At 49.2% G+C, this 17,167-nt stretch overlaps 1 protein-coding gene and 1 pseudogene across 4 annotated transcripts in view; both read right to left on the reverse strand.

Annotated features, from left to right (window-relative positions):
* The window catches only part of MVP (major vault protein), a 39,157-nt gene that overhangs the window by 6,125 nt on the left and 15,865 nt on the right, over positions 1 to 17,167 (reverse strand). For 3 of the 4 annotated variants that reach the window (XM_064295812.1, XM_064295814.1, XM_064295813.1), the window contains 10 exons: positions 14,032 to 14,168; positions 13,602 to 13,797; positions 7,251 to 7,374; positions 7,007 to 7,138; positions 5,861 to 5,955; positions 5,319 to 5,555; positions 3,447 to 3,728; positions 2,079 to 2,326; positions 1,734 to 1,931; positions 49 to 435 (listed from right to left, as the gene is read on the reverse strand). In XM_064295812.1, the coding sequence (XP_064151882.1) occupies positions 49 to 435; positions 1,734 to 1,931; positions 2,079 to 2,326; positions 3,447 to 3,728; positions 5,319 to 5,555; positions 5,861 to 5,955; positions 7,007 to 7,138; positions 7,251 to 7,374; positions 13,602 to 13,797; positions 14,032 to 14,156 (2,024 nt within the window). In that variant the 5' untranslated portion in view covers positions 14,157 to 14,168. Of the gene's footprint in view, positions 1 to 48; positions 436 to 1,733; positions 1,932 to 2,078; positions 2,327 to 3,446; positions 3,729 to 5,318; positions 5,556 to 5,860; positions 5,956 to 7,006; positions 7,139 to 7,250; positions 7,375 to 9,560; positions 9,994 to 13,601; positions 13,798 to 14,031; positions 14,169 to 17,167 lie in introns of those variants that run through there. The other variant, XM_064295815.1, reaches the window with a different exon arrangement.
* On the reverse strand, positions 7,384 to 9,552 carry LOC111753050 (small ribosomal subunit protein uS5-like; annotated as a pseudogene).

A 17,167-nucleotide genomic window follows, 5' to 3' on the forward strand; every position in this document is an offset into this window, starting at 1 on the left:
GGCCTGCAGTGGGCAATATGGGCAGCTGGGTCCCCAGGCCTCACTCACTTGGCGGCTGCCTCCTGGGAGTTGGTGGTGATCTCGATGGCCAACTGGACACTGCGTTGCAGGGCATCCCGGGTCCTCTGGTCCACGGGCTCCACAGACTGTACATCCACGCTGCTGACCACCAGTCCATTCTGGGGGAAGATGGCCTGATCCCGGGGCTGGGGCAGGGCTGTGCCACCAGGCCCCTTGGCTTCCGGGGTCTCAAAGCCAAAGACAGCAGTGCGGATGATGCGGGCCGAGTTCTTATGGAAGTCATCAAAGGTGACGGAGGCCACGGCACCTCGCACCCGGGATGCGATGGCTTTGCAGGCATCACCCACGAAGTCGGGCACTGAGAAGAGCTTGGCTGTCTCTTGGGGGTCCTTCTGGTCACTCAGTTCAAAGTGCCTGTGAGCAAAGCGGCTCAGAATAGGAGAAGCTGTTTTTCTTCAAGAAGTACCTCAACATTCACCCCTAGGCAGGGTCTCTAATGATAGAGGATGCTAACTGGTACCAGGAACAGTCCTAAGAAACTCACGTGTGTCTCACTTAATTGTCACAGCCATCCTGTGAGGTGGGGATAAGTATAAGCCCCAATTTACAGCTGAGAGAGGTGACATGACCGGCCCAAGGTCGCACAGTATGTATTCAGTCAGAAACTTGAACCCAGGCAGTCTGACTCCAGGGTCTGGGTTCCCAATTATGGGAGCCCTGGTGGCACAGTAGTTGAGGCACTCAGCTGCTAACCAAAAGGTTGGCGGTTTGAACCTACCAGCCACTCCATGGGAGAAAGAGGTGGGAGTCTGCTTCCATAAAGATTTACAGCCTTGGAAACCCTGTGGAGCAGTTCTACTCTGTCCTTATAGGGTCGCTGTGGATCAGAATCAACCCAGTGGCAGTAGGTTTGGTTCTGATTTAGTTCCTAACTACCATGCTATATAACCTGTTGCCATCAAGTTGATTCCAACTCATAGTGACCCTATAGGACAGAGCAGAACTGCCCCATAGGGTTTCCAAGGAGCAGCTGGTGGATTCGAATGGCTGAGCTTTTAATTAGCAGCCAAGCTTTGACTGGATATGTCAGCACCCCATCTGCCTTGGCCAAGAGGTGAGGAACATGTGCTTGGGAGTTGTCCAGCATTATTCCTGTAAGTGATTTATCTCCCTTAATTCTAATAGCTGACATTTGAGCTCTAACTATGTACCAGGCACTGTTCTAATTCTCATTGCACCATTTCAACAACCTGTGAAGTAGGTAATGTTGTCATCCTCATTTTACAGATTGGGAAACTGAGGAAAGCACTAAGTCACTTGGCCACGTCTGCAGTTAGCAAAGGGCAGAGCTGGGCTGCAGCTCTAGGTGCTCTTGCCCACCCCTCCCCAACACTGCCCACTCCCAGTTTATTCCCAATTAATCTTCTTATAACCTTGCAAACAAGTGTTTGGCTGAACACCTGCTGGGAGTTTGGCTTGGACTGCATCTCGCTCTTGCATCTCTAAAGTCCCCCTCCCTGTCAGTCCCCCTGGGCATCACACTGGATCGGCATACACTCCTCTTGGCCATGACATGAAGTAAGGCAATCTGCTCTCATTCTAAGCTCAGCACTGCAGGGGGCATCTCTCTTCCTCAGGGTTCATCTCTCCTCCTCAGGGTTCCCCTGGGACGGCACCCAAACCTCACCAACGTTTCCCCCCGCGCCCGTTACCAGTTGTAAGCAAGCTGAAGTTGCAGCCTGGCGTGGTCTGCGGTCTCGATGGTGATGACATCCGTAAAGAAATCAGGCCCCAGCAACAGGCAGAGAGCACGCCGGGAGTGGGGACGCTTAGGCCGCCCGGCCGAGAGGGACAGCACCGTGAACTGCTCCTCAGGTCCTAGGGACACCAGCTCAGGCCCAAAGACCACGCTGCAGAGGGAGCCTGAGTCAGACAGCTAGAGAGCTCCTGTGGCCCCGCCCACTTCCCCGCCCCTCTCCACCAAGGCCCCACCCCTTTCCCAAGGCCCCGCCCCTCTCTCCGCCTCCCCTGTGGTCCTCCACCGCGGGGACCCTCACCGAGCTTTCTTCTCTCTGTAGTCATACACCTGCACCGCAGCGTTGTGAGGGACGCGGTAGCTGACCACACGGGTTTTGTTCCGGGGGGCTGACGGTTGTTGAAGGACCTTGGCTGTCGCTTTCTCACCCCTGTCAGCCAGGGGGTCTTGCCCCTTGTTGAGCAGCTCCTCCACTCCGGGAGGCAACTCCTTCTCCCACAGGACTTCATCCTGTGTCAGCATGTAGGTGCTTCCAATCACAGCGCGCACCTTGAGAGATGGGGACAGGGCTGATGTTACCAGGGAGGGTAAAGGGAGAAAGACCCACCCAGCGGTCCTGAAGCAGGACTGTTCCAGGGAGGCCGTAGAGCATAGTGGTTAAATACAGTCTCTGCTCAAATCCCAGTTTGCCATCTGCTGTTTTTGCCATCTTCGAAAAGCTATTTCACCTCTGGCCTTCACTTTCCTCATCTGTAAAATGGACAAGATAGTGGCTACCTAACTGGATTGAGAATGAACAACGTTCTGTATGTCTAATGGAGTCCCTGGGTGGTAAAAATGGTTAATGTGATTGGCAGCTAACAGAAAGTCTGAAGGTTTGAATCTACCCAGAGAAGCCTCAGAAGAAAGGCCTGATGTTCTACCTCTGAAAAAACCAGCCGTTGAAAAGTCTGTGGAGGATAGTTCTACTCTGACACCCATGGGCTCACCGCGAATTGGAATTGACTCAATGGCAACTGGTATATGTCTAGTGCTGGAAACAGCACTTGTCCTATAGAAAGTGCTCAATATTATTTCTCCTGCTATTTCCCTTCAAAGGCCAGCTTTGAGGGCACCACAGGGACAGATGCAATCCTAGGAAGTAGGTAGTGTATACTAATACCCCCGGGATCCTGAGCTATACTTCTGGGTTGGATTCTTAGTGGAAGAAGTTGGAAATGTGGTCCTAATCAACCCATGGCCAGGTTTTAGGGTTTATTTGGGTGAAGTAGTAAGAAGGAAGAACTCCACCAGGATATGGACACGGGGAGGAGGTAGGTTTTTACTGTTTGTAGGCCATGGGTTACAAACAGTAAAACCCTACTTGGACCTTTATGCTGGGGGCCGGATCTACAGTGCGGACAGAGTCCCATACTTAAACCATGCTCATCCTTTCAGTTGGGGTCTCTAAACTTTGAAATTTAAGACAAAAAAAAAAAGAGAGATGGCAAATACTTCAAGGAACACCCTCATGCCTACCAACCTGCTGAGGTACTGCTGTCAGTACAGTTGAAGTCCCTTCCCTCACCTCTACCTTGTACTTGTCCACTTAAGCATCACTCTCTTTGCCCAGAGAAGTCACTGTGGTGGCTGCACAGCAGTGACAGCTGCCCACCCCCCGAGCTGTTACCCTTCCGGTCTTGACATCTTGTACATAGATGCCCTCATTCTCATCCAGAGGGATGGCCTGACGCTCTTCCACAACCTCCACCTTGGCAGATGGCACATACTCCATGGGTCCTCGGATGAGCCAGCGCTCCCCGGCCTGACGAGAGACCTTCTCCTCGTCCTCTCCTTCCTCCAGGGGCTGCAGGGCCCTCAGCAGCAGGCCCTGCTGCTCCGACAGCACATACACGTCCTGGATGCCTCGCTCCAGCTTCTCCCCTGGCTGCAGGAAGAAAGATTTCTCTCCCTGGTGGGAGAGGTGGGGTTGGAACAGCTGCCACCCAGGGTTACAGGCACCTCTGATGGCACCTCCCCCAGCTCCATCCGGCCTCCTGCCTCAGGCTTGTGTTGAGGATCAAACAAAAAAACAAACCCATTGCCATCAAGTCGATTCTGACTCATACTGACCCTATAGGACAGAGTAGAACTGCCCCATAGTTTCCAAGGAGCACCTGGTGGATTCGAACTGCCGACCTTTTGGTTAGCAGCCCTAGCTCTTAACCACTGTGCCACCAGGGTTGAGGACAGGAGCCTGAAGTGACTATCTACCCCCAGCCCCACCCCATGTCACAACCCAGTGGAGAGTTATCTGGGCTGTGCAGCTCTCTCAGGACATGGAGCCTTACAAGCTCAATGGTTAAGAATTCACCTTTCGTTCCTCTTCAGTTCTCCTATGTTTTGTTTTCTCAGGATGGTATAGTCCAGGGGTTGACAAGCTCTGGCCTTTGGGCCAATTCCAGCCTGCTACCTGTCTTTTATTTTTTTAATATGTATATATACTTTATTGAGATATAATTCACATACCATAAAATCTATCCTTTTAAGTGTACAAATCAGTGATTTTAGTATATACACAGCGTTATGTAACCATCATTACTATTTGATTTTAGAATGTTTTCCATCACTCCTGAAAGAAACCCATTACCCACTGGTAGTCATTCCTCATTCTTTCTACTCCCAACCCCTGGCAACCACTAATCCACTTTCTGTCTCTATGGATTTGCCTATTCTGGACATTTCGTATAAACTGAATCATACAATATGTCACCTTTTGTGTCTGGCTTCTTCACTTAGCATAATGTTTTCTAGGCTTATCCATGTTGTATAGCAAGTATCAGTACTTCATTCCTTTTAATAGCTGAACAACATTCCATTGTCTAATACACATTTTGCTTATCCATTCATCAGCTGATGGACATTTGGGTTGTTTCCACTCCCTCTGCCTCCTACTTTTATAAATAAAGGGTTATAATGACACAGCCACACCCACTCATTTACCTGTTGTCTATGGCTGCCTTTGTGCTACAATGGCAGAGTTGAGTAGTTGCAATAGAAACCATAAGGCTCACAAAGCCTAAAATACCTACTACTGGCCCTTGGTCGAAAAAGTTTGCTGGCCCCTGGTGAACCAACATATAGTTCCAAGGGGGAAGAGTTGTGTGTGAGGAGAAGGCGAAAGCCAGAAATTTTTAAAAAATCAGGTATCATTGAACTCAAGGAAGTTACATGCACATACCCAGGGACAACACAGTTACCAGAAGCGAGGGATGTGTGATGGAAGGGAATGAGCTGCGGGGTCTCTGGGCTTGGAGGAAGGCCAGGAAGGCTCTCCCAGGGGAGGTAGTTGGGTGGGACATTATTTCAGGTACACATGATGACATGAGTGAAGGCCCAGAGGGAACCATGGCGAGCTTGGTGTTTCTAGAATGTGTGCCTGGGGTAGAAAGAGGGAAGGGAGAAAGTCAGAGTCTCATGCTATTCCAGGGCATTTATGCTCCCAGGGCAGGCCTCTGGGTCAGGTGGGGAAGACTTCCAGCAGAGAGGAAGAGGAGGGTACCTTGACAACACGCTTTTGGCCAAGCTGGTTCTTGCCATCTGGTCCGACCGGGTCGAGGATAACACAGTAGTTGTGGGGGCCCAGGGTGGTGATGGGCACGACCCCCAGCACCAACTCATAGACATCCGGCACATGGGCCTCTGTGTCCTGCACTGTCACCAGCCATTCCTCCCCAGTGCGGCGGGTCACTCCCCTCAAGTCCCGGAAGTTCTGCCGAGCCCTGAGGTGCAAGGCCGTCTGTAGAGCGAAGACATTGTGGGTGTCTGGGTAAACCTACCTCCAACTTCCTCAGTGGATCTTGGAATGAGCAGCAACTCCACCCAGTGGCCACTAAATGCTCCCAGGTCTGAGTGACAATTTCTACCAACCCAGGAGGCCTTTTTAGCCTTCTCAGGTGACCCAGAATACTCCTCAGGTGATCTAACCTTTTTTTTTTTTTTTAGTGGCCCTAGAAATATGAATTCTTTTCTACTCTCACATTCTGGCACTCTGAGTGCTCCCTATGTGGAGGCCCCTTAACTCACCACCCTCAGAGCACAAACCTTTTCTGTGAGGATCACAGCATCCACCAAATCCAGAACCTCTTCAAACACTGCTGGTAGGTATGCACCCACTGACCGGACCAGCCATTCTTCTCCTGAGCCAAGGACAGAGAGGTGAAGGTCAAAGGTCACTCAGCCTGTTCCCCAGCTGCCCCTTCCCGCAGCCTGGCCAACAGGGGACGAGCAGGACTTTGTAGGTGACAATGTCACTGCAACTGGGCTCAAGGGCCTGACAGGAGACCTTAAGGGTATTGGCTCCTTTCTAACCCAGCCCGGGAGAATAGAAAAGCCCGTCCAAGATGACCAAGTTGCTGGTATGCCAACCCTGCTGTGCTTCTCTAACTGCCCAAATCCACCTTCTTCCTGCCCATCTTGGCCCTACAATGGGCAGCAGATTTAATTTACTGAATAAGCAGAGTGCCTTGGTGCAAGTCCCCAGCCTCGCCCTTTCTGGCCCTATACCCAGGGGAAGTGCCTCAGTTTTATCATATGGAAAATGGGAATAGTAGTATCTCAATTGGACATGTTATCAGGAGGAACCAGTCCCTGGAGAAGGACGTCACGTTTGGTAAGGTAGAGGGTCACCAAAAAAGAAGACCCTCAACAAGATAGATTTACACAGTGGCTGAAATAACGGGCTTAAACACAGCAATGATTGTGAGGATGGCTCAGGACCAGGCAGTGTTTTGTACAAAGGATTGCTATGAGTCAGAAACAACTCGACGGCACCTAACAACAACAGTATCTCAAGGCTGTCTGAGGATTAAATAAAGTAATATTTGTAAATCATTTAGAATCATACCTGGCACAGGCTAAGGGCTGGGTTTGTTAATTGTATCTGAATACCTGTTTTGTTGATCTAGAACCAGACAAGAAGGGGCCATTGCCCCTAGATCATGGTGAAGAAGGGAAAAAAACCCATGTCAACATGATTATGATCACAGGGTCAGGGCTGGGGTAGAGGCAGCATGAAACAGGAGGTGGGGAAGCAGCAGCAGTCCCCAATGGCTTTCAAGAGATACTGGGGAAGCACTTTCTCCCGGGCTACAAGTAGCTTTCCCCTGACCTTCCCCTACTTCTTCTGCAGCTGAGGCAGTCAGAGGCACTGCCTGCCCACCCACCATCACAGTCCCTCTATAACTCCACCTGTCACCCTCTCCCTGCCATCCCGGTCCCGGCACTCCTTGCGGGCCCTCAGCCGCAGGGCCTGGTTCTGCCTGATGACTGTGGCCTGAATGATCTCCACGACCTCCACCTCCTTCTGGGGGATGTATGTGCCTGGGAAGGGAAGATGAAGTGGAGATTAAAGGTCAGAAGATATCAGGGCTAATGTGGGAGGACAGGAAGCCCCTGACCCCAACTGGGGCTCCACAGAAGGAAGTCAACTTACCAGGTCCTTCGAATAGCCACTCGTCTCCTGCCACCACCTTGTCTCCGCTCTCATCCTCAAAATCCAGCAATGCCTTAAGATGCAGGGCAGTGTTGGGCAGAACCACCTGCAGCGGGGTGATGCCCTAGTGGGAGAAAGAGGTTCATGGGCAGCTCTCTTGGGACTCCAGGGGTCAAACCTGATACCTTGGAGGTCAGAGTCCACGGCATCAACCTTTACATGTCCCAAAATAAGACCCTGGGTGGAATGTGTAAGGTATGGGCGATCCCAAAGCCACCTGGTCTGAAGAACTAAGCGATGGCATCCACAGAGCTAAAGGGTGCCATTGCTGATGAACCAAAGTTACCAGTGGTTAAGTATGGTTGCCATTGAGTTGATTCCGACTCAAAGCGATCCTACAGGACAGAGTAGAACTGCCCCATAGGGTTTCCAAGGAGTGGCTGGTGGATTCAAACTGCTGACCTTTTGTTTAGCAGCCAAACTCCTAACCACAGCACCACCAGGCTCCTTAGAAATGGTTTAGAGCTAGTAATTCACTAGGAGGGAAACTGTGTAGAGACCTTGGTGGGAGATGTAGGAGAAACATCATGAAGCTGCCTAAATAAATACTTCACAGTCTAGTGTAAGAAGGCAGTCCTTCGGACCAGCCCAACAGCTATTCTCTTCCCCATTCCTCTCCCTGAAAACTTTGCCTCAGAACAAGCCACCCCTGATGCCTGATGTTTGTCAGCAGGGTTAAAAAGATACAATTCCAGGCTAGGTGCCAAAGTGTCTAGCTACCTCCTGCTTCAGATGGTCAGGTGGGAAAATCTATATGTGCTCCATGTAGTGAGTCACATAGGCTTTAAGATATAAAAATGGCTAGGGGAGAGACTTGGAATCCCTCACCTATTGCACACATGTAGCAGATTTCCATACCACCAACTAGTCTACCTAGCCAGGGAGGACTCACTTAAGGAAGACCCTTTGAGTCCCTCACCTATGGTACAAAGTGAGATATGCATAAAAGAGTCATCATCTCTGCCCACACATCCTTTTTTTTTTTTTAAACAGGCTGAATTCACTTTATTTTTCTTGTATAAAAACCACTATGAGGTGGCCACAGCTGGAGCTTGGGTCCTCTGCACGGAGACTCTGGTGTGAGTCTTTACCAGGTGGTCAGTGAATTCCTGGTAGGGAAACTTAGTGAACACAGTCTCTTTCCAGAGGTCAGGGGTGAGAGAGCTGTAGGTCTTGGAGATGGCATCAAAGGTGGCCTTAGCGAAATTGCCCAGGGTGGCAATGCAGCCCTTGGCTGAGATGTAGCAGTCATCGATACTAGCCATCATCAACAGTTTCTTGGGCACAGGGGCTGAGACCATGCCAGTGCCCCTGGGTGCAGGGATGAGGCGCACCAGCACAGAGCCACAGCAGCCTGTCACCTTGCAGGGAACAGTATGGGGCTTGTTGATCTTGTTCCCCCAGTAGCCTCGCTGCACAGGGACAATGGAGAGCTTGGCCAGAATGATGGCCCCACGGATGGCGGTGGCTACTTCCTTGGAACACTTCACACCTAGGCCAACATGGCCATTGTAGTTCCCAATGGCAACAAATGCCTTGAACCTGGTCCGTTGGCCAGCATGTGTCTGCTTACGCACAAGCATGATTTTCAAAACCTCATCCTTGAGGGCCATCCCCAAGAAGAAGTCAATGATCTCAGACTCCTTGATGGGCAGGGAGAAGAGACAGATCTCCTCCAGGGACTTGATCTTCATATCCTTGACCAGGCGGCCCAGCTTGGTGACGGGAAGCCACTCCTTCGGCTTTGCCTCCACGAGCTCCGCGGCCCCGGCCCCAGCCCACAGGCCACTGCCAAAGCCTCCGCGGAAACCGCCACGCGTTCCCATCCCCGGGCGCCCGGGGCCTCCAGGCCCTCCCTCTGCACCGGCGTCATCCACCATTTGGCGTTTTCTCAGAGAAAAAGCCCACACATCCTTTTTGAGTCAAGGGGGGACCAACTCGAAAATCGATCTGCATTTATTCTGGTGTGCTGTCTGCTTCTTTTTTAAGTAATAAAAGCTACCTTTCTGTGCTAACACTCTGGGACTGTCTTGTGTGTTCAGGCTCTGATCAGATGGATGGGATATTCATGGAGGGATCGCTATCAATGGTGTCCTCTTCGTAATGGCCTGGATATTTAGGACCCTGGGACCACCAGAGAGGCAACATGTGAGTACATCATACCAGTGTACATTGTGACTATCTAGGAAGTATAATGATGCAGGAAGGTATAAACTGACATAACAGGTAAATTTTAAGCATTGGCTTTACCTCAAGGTTGTGTAGTGGGCAAAAGATGGCCATTGTACTCCAGTCATCACCTCTCTTTCTGCTAGGTAGAAGAGGACCTGGCAAAAAGTACTCAAGCTTTTTAAAAGTTTAATTTCTAGAAATATTTCTACAAACAGGACTTCATTTGATCTTTGACAATATTCTGAGGGAGGCAAGGAAGCAAGGAAATGGAGGCTCATAGAGGTCAAGGGACATGACCAAGGTCACACAGCTAGCAGGGAAGAGAATCAAGACTTGAACTGAAGTTTTCAGTGAAGGCTGTCTGCCCCTCTTTACCCTGATGCTCTTTACTCTGGCTACATTGGCTCTGAGGTAGAGAAGGAGATGAAGTAACTCTACCCATTGACCATGAACTGAGCCAGGAGAGAGGCAGAGCTACAGGCTCACTGCTCAGGCAAGCCTTCTCTGTACACCTTCTATGTGCATGGCACTCTGTCAGTTATGGTAGGGGCAAGAGATACTCCCTGTCATCCTGGAGTTTAAGTTCCATCAGGGTGATAAGACATAGACCACCTTCTCCAAGAAGAGTACAGGCAGTGTTAAGGGAGAGAAGCTCTGCAGAAGTTAGGATGAAGGAAAAGGTAGGGAAGGTCCTCAGAAGGTGGTGTTTGAACTGGGGCTCAAACACACAGCTGGCTTTTGAGACACATGTGTGGAGGAAGGTGAAGAGAGGTGAGTATTTTGGGAAAAGTGTAGTCCAACATGTTTTTCACCTCCTGCATCTACTCTATCATCACTGCCTGTCTGTTCCATTGCAAATATCCCAGATCTACTTTGGTCTATACCTGCCATCACTGTGGTGAGTCATCAACATGTTTTCCTGGTTGATGGACTTATCTTCCTAATTGGTGTCCTTGCTGCCACCTTAGTCTCCTTCTAGCCCATTCCCCGCGCTGTTTAAAGCTTCTAGCTTGGGTGACTGGGTGCACAATAGGTGACCAAGTAAGACTGAGAAAATGGGCAAAGGGACCTGAGGGTAAGGGAAAGTGGTAGGTTTTGATGTCCAGTATGAGGTAGCGGTAGAACTGCTTCATAGGGTTTCAAAGGCTGTAAATCTTTATGGAAGCAGACTGTCACATCTTTCTCCCATGGAACAGCTAGTGAGTTTGAACCACCAACCTTTTGGTTAGCAGCCAAGCACTTAACCGTTGCGCCACCAGAGCCTGGTCCTATGCTATCCTCATAATCGTTGATGTGTTTGAACTCACTGTTCCAGCCACTATGTCAGTCCACCTTATTGAGGGCCTCCCTCTTTTTTCCTGACCCTTTACTTTACCAAGCATGATATCCTTCTCTAGTAACTGGTTCCTCCTGATAACGTGTCCAAAGTAAGCAAAATGAAGTCTCATCATCCTCACTTCTAAGGAGCATTCTGGGTGTACTTCCTCTGAGGCAGATTTGTTCGTTCTTCTGGAAATCCATGGCAAATTCAGTATTCTTCATCAACACCATAATTTGAATGTGTCGATTCTTCTTCAGTCTTCCTTTATTATCCAGCTTTCACGTGTACATGAGGCAACTGAAAATAGCATGGCTTAGGTCAGGGGCACCTTAGTCATCAAAGTGACATCTTTGATTTTTAAAACTTTAAAGAGGTCTTTTGCAGTACATATGCCCAATGCAATACGTCATTTGATTTCTTGACTGCTGCTTCCATGGACACTGATTGTTGATCCAAGAAGAATGAAATCTTTGACAACTTCAATTTCTTCACCACTTATCATGATGCTGTTTATTGGACCAATTATAAGGATTTTAATTTCTTTAAGTTCAGGTGGAATCCATACTGAAGTCTATATAGTCTTTTACCCTCATCGGTAAGTGCTTAAAGTCCTCCTCACTTTCAGCAAGCAAATTTGTGTCACACAATTAAACACAATATGATTTATATGTACCAACGTGCAGAAATTAATTCCAAATATACTGGCAAACAAAGGTACAGAGCATGATAGCCTTTTGTAAATAGATTATAATGAACTGGTCAAGGAAAAGGCATAGTAGAGGAGAAGTTACAGACAAAAAGGAAACAAAAACGGTAGATGGGGAAAAGGTCTCAAGAGACAAAGTGGGATAGGCCAGATTACTGAGGCCACCTGGATACAGGGGAACCTTCTCCTCCAACAGGTAGAAGGGAGATGAGGGTAGGTAAGGGGATGGGACACAGACCTAGGTATTGCCAGATGACCTCAATTTTTAAATAAATGGGTAACCAAGTTCTTCAAGAGTAGAAGAAAATAGGAAGAAAGTAGAAAATGATAAGTATTTAGAAGCATACAGAAAAAATGAAAAGGTAGCTAGAAAGGAAGAGAACTGGTGGACATGGCTTAGGTTGGAAGGAACCCATTAATCCATTAGCTATTTATAATACTGTCATCGTGGTGGCATCCTTCCACAGGCTATGCTTTTTCTAACAGGAACATTTTTCCTGAGTATGAGAATGGAACGGGTAGGTGGGATGTAACACTGATCCAGGACCAGAGTATCAAGGGTTTAGTAGCAGAGATAGTTTGCGAGAAGTGTGAAACTAATAAAGTCCTGTCAGAATAGCAAAAAAAGACCAGGAAGAGAATCTAGAGATGGAAGAGAAGACAACAGAGAAGTGACAAGGAAGGGAGGGAGTTGATGGGAAGGAAGAGGATGGAGTTTAGATCTCAGAGGTGGGGCAGGTAGGAGAGTAACCAAGTCCAGAGTGGACATGGTACTGAGCAAGGGGTGAAGCAGAACAGAACTTGTGAGGGTCCTCGGAGTTTGGGTCAATAAGGCCAAGCTATTGGCAGGGCCATCTGCAAGGATATTAGTAAGGGTTCTAGGAGGACATAAGAATAGGTGGGGGTGGAAGGGAGGTCTGAGCTAGGGGCCCACTGAGCCAGTGATGGTGGGAAAGGAAATGATGGTGCTGGCAGAGCTGAATGCCTTGAAGGAGGAGTGTTGACTCAAGGGTAAAAAAAGAATGGGGTCTTAGTGGCATTATGCTCCAAGGAGGGAGAGGCCTTGACCTCCTGGTCTGGAGCTCCCAGTGTTTGAGAGAATGAGCTGCCACCATGGGCAGGGGCCACTGGGGAAACCCAAATCCTTGAGGAAGCAGAAGCTGAAACAAGGCAGGAATAAGGAAAGCTTTTACTCTCAGTCCTGGGGAGCTTTTAAATACTGATGCCTGGAATAGCCCTCATCCCACCCAGAGGTTGACTTAATTGGTCTAGGGTAAGGCCAGGACATGAATTTATGTTTTAACTTTTAATTTGGACAGTTTCAAATTTACAGAAAAGTTGCAAAATAGTACAGAAAATTCCCATACATGCTTCCACCAGATTCTCTAAGGGGTAACATTTTAATCACATTGTTTACACCGCCTCTCCACACACACACTATCCCCCTCAAGCTGTCTGCATCTAAGTGGCCACGAATATTTTAGAAAGCTCCCCTGGTCGTGCTATTATGCACCCAGGATCAGTAACCACCACGAGTTAGTAGAGGAACCCAGAGTGAAAAAGTATAAAATGGTAAGAAGATAAGCGGAAGAGAACAGTTCAGGACATGGGGGTGGGATGTCCCCTTGCTCCTGGCCCAGGGCCTGAGGGCAGCATGGACAAGGCCTGGGTGGGATACAGGCCTCCAATGCGCTCCCTTGGAACCGGTCATCTGAGCCTGGACCTTCACTTGTCCATTATTGCCTTGTCACTGCCCAACAGTATCTGGCACTGTGAATGAAATTCACAAGTCATTTAGTGCCACAACAGGTTGGGAGCTTCAAGCAGCCTCTGAGCCTAAATAGACTGGGTGATCAGATGGGCCAACAGTTCACAAAGGAGGGTCCATCTGTTGTGGATGTATATGGAGGAGGGGGTGATTGGGGGAGGTTGGTGAAGAGGGGATGAGTCAATTCTGCCCCTGCTGAGAGTCAGCAACTATCCCCTCCCAGCCCTTACCACTGCCCCAGGTATTTTTCCCCTTAGTAGTGTGAAGCCCTAGGACAGGGTGGCAGGACAGAGAGAGTAGGCATACGGGAGGCAAGCCAGGTACCTTTTCCAGTATCTCCCCTGGATATAAGGGGAAGGGGTCCTGGGCCAGCCGGATCTCCAGGTCAGCATGGCGAAGCCGTACTTGTCCTGTGACGTCAAACAGCACTGAACCCTCGGCATCCCGGGACACAGGATTGGCCACTGTGCAGTAGTGGCGTGGGGGGACAGTCACCATGGGCACAGGGGCAAACAGTACCCTGTTGGAGTGTAAGAAGAGGGATGAGGACCCAGGCAGGGCCTCCTCTACCTCCTGGAGGAGGCAGTGAATGGGAGAGAAACCTGCCTACCTATTCCCACAGGAATCCTCCTGTCACCTGAGGGAGGGCTACTCCTGCTTAGAAGCAGGAATAAGGGAACTGAGACCATGACAGCCAGCCTAATGGGCCCTCCTCAGCCCCAAGGGCTCCACACACAGCGAACCCCACACTAACCTCTCATTGTCCTGCCGGATGTAGGTCTTTGGCCCGACCTCCACACGGGACACGTTGCTGTTCTGGTCCAGGACATGGATGTAGTGGTATGGGGGGATGCGGATGATGGACTCTTCTGTTGCCATGGTGATCAAGGGCTGGTCAGAGTACAGCACGGAGAATTACAGACAGGGAAAGGACACAGGATGAGCACATGGAATGAGCCAAGGAGGAAGGAGTCTGAGGAGCAACTGTGGATGAAGGAAAGGACCTCCAGCTCCAACCATTCCACACTTCAGCACAGCAAATGCTTGCTGCCTTTCTTCATTGGACGCAGCATAACACACCCATCGAGGCCTCATTCTTGCCAAGAACTGCCCGATGTGTTAACCATTGAAGCTCAAAGTTCTTTGTTGACTCCCCTCCCTTCCAGCCACTAACATCACCCTCCTCGAAGCCCCAGTCCCCACAGAATGTCAGGGAGTTGGAAGAGTTGGTCCTTCTATGGATCTTCAGCACAAAGGGAAAACACTCTGAACAGCTCGCTGGCTCTTGGAAGCAGGCAGCCATTATTCCAGGAGATGCTGAGGGCCTCAACTGTATTCAAATGTTACCCATAAATACACCCCAGAGCCAAAGAATATTTGCATGATCTTTACCTGCACCCCTAACCTTCCATGTGTTTTAAACAATTCTGGGGTAACTGCTAAGACTTGGTTCTCCTCTCATAGAGGAAACCCGTGACAGAACTGATACTCCCAGAGAGTTAGCTGGACTGGAAATCCACAAATCCTTCTAGCCTTTTCCTCACCAGTTTCCTTTCTGGTCTGTAGCCACCCTTGGCAGGAATAGGGGTGGGTAGGAAGATGAAAGGAGGTAAAAGAGTATTGTATTTCACCCACCCCCATCTGATCCGGGTGGTTGACTGAAACCCCATCGCACTGCCAGCACCTTTGGACTTTGGACATGTTGTAGCTCAAAGGGAACCAAGTTTACTGGAGACTTAGAGCCTTGTCCTCTTAGACATTAGCAGACATTTTTGAAGCTAGCACCAGAAAGCAAATGGAAACCCTGGTGGTGTAGTGGTTAAGAGCTACAGCTGCAAACCAAAGGGTCACCAGTTTGAATCCACCAGGCACTTCTTGGAAACCCTATGGGGCAGTTCTACTCTGTCCTATAGGGTCGCTATGAGTTGGAGTTGACTTGATGGCAATGGGTTTACCAGAGAGCAACAGCGCCTCTTTAACTCAACCGCTTACCCAGCTTCCAACCTGGGTGAGGAATGGGAAGTGAAAAAGAAAAGGGGGTGGCTTGGCGTAGGAAAAATAGGCAAAGCCGAAAAAACCCAAACCTGTTGCATTGAGTCGATTTCAACTCATAGTGACACCATAGCACTGACTACAGCTGCCCTATAGGATTTCCAAGGAACGCCTGGTGGGTTCGAACTGCCGACCTTTTGGTTAGCAACCATAGCTCTTAACCACTATGCCATCAGGGTTTCCAAAAATAGGCGGGACCTGTGAAACTATAGAATCGAGGCCAGAAGTGGCCCAAGAGAAGAGTTTTACACAGTACAGTGTAGTGGGTTTCTCTTATATAGGGCTTTTCTTGCCTAGATTTGTAGTTCTGCCAAAAATTATTGGTTGGGCCAAAGCCCGCCCCATGATTAGTCTATTTGATGAACTTTGCAGGGATTGGTGAGTCTACTATGCAAACAGAGTGTGTAAAACCACCCATAGGATTAAGTGACCTTTCGGGAATTGGTTGATACTAGGCAAATTAAATGACTATGGCCTACCAAGGGGATTGGTCAGTTCGTGATCTGGTAGGAGGGCCATGACTTGAAATTGACAGGAAGTAGGCTTACGTAAGGGCCAAATGCACAGACGTTAAGGGGGACTTCACTACGATCAAAAAGAGACTATAGCAGAGTGCATCCTTTGGACTCAGGGTCTCTGCGCTGAGAACCTCCTAAACACGGGAGAGAGAGAGGTATAACACTGAAGACGGGGCAAGACAGCACGTGATGTCTCAGCAGCATGAACGGTAGCAGGACGAGCGACGGGAATCAGGAGACCAGCAACGATGGACCCACATCTCCACATGGTAAAATTGCCTGGAGCCAAGTGGCAACTGTGCTACATACGTGGCCACAAGCATTCCACTCGCTGCAGTCCCCACCATTTCCTGGTACCTTAGACCTGGGTCACTGACTCACATCTTCCGGCTAGCTCCTGTGTGCATTTAAATTTACCACCACCGCTCCAGTTTAAACTCTAAATCAGCACTGTCCGAAAGAACTTTCTGCGATGAATGGAAATGTTCGAAATCTGTGTTCTTTGGACTAGGCACATGTGACTTTGGAGCCCTTGAAATGTGGCTAGTGCTACTGAAGAACTGACTTTTAAGTTTGAATTAACTTAAATATAAAGGGCCAGATGTGGCCGGTTGACCTCACATTGGACATCACAGTTCTAAATGGCTGAGACCCAGATAGGGACAATGAATTACTCAGGATCTTATGTCTGATCCCATCTTTCTAAAAGGTAGTATGGTACAGCGGTTAGGGGAATGGATTCAAAGCCAGACTGCCCGGGCTTACACTTTCTCACTTGTCCTGTTCATACCTTGAAAAGCCCTGGTTGGGCAGTGGTTAAGCACTCGGCTGCTAATCAAAAGGTCAGCAGTTCAAACCCAGCAGCCACTCAGAGGGAGAAAGATGTAGCAGTCTGCTTTCGTAAAGGTTACAGCCTGGCAGACCCTATGGGGCAGTTCTATTCTGTCCTCTGGCGTCACTATGAGTCAGAATGGACTCAACAGCAATGGGTTTGGGTTTTTTTTTAATTACTGTTTTCTTAATATCTTACTTCATTTTGAAAGAGGTTATCGTTTTGATCTGCTTTCCTGGTACACTTTCCACACCAGAGGGATGCTATTCTGCTCCTCATAAATTCATCTTGTACCTTTGTATGGGACTTGACCTTACATACTTTTCTGTTGCTCGTTTTGATGTGTAAAGCAGGGTGGCTTTTTTAGCTTCAGAGCTCCCTCTTCTGTTGCTTTCCAGTAGTGTTCAAAAATACACAGGCTCCCTTTCTAATCTCCTGGCTCCCGCCCCTCCTCCATTTGATCTGGCCCTTCTCTCATTCCTCTCTAT

Source organism: Loxodonta africana, chromosome 12, assembly GCF_030014295.1.
Source record: "Loxodonta africana isolate mLoxAfr1 chromosome 12, mLoxAfr1.hap2, whole genome shotgun sequence".
Taxonomy (NCBI): Eukaryota; Metazoa; Chordata; class Mammalia; order Proboscidea; family Elephantidae; genus Loxodonta; species Loxodonta africana.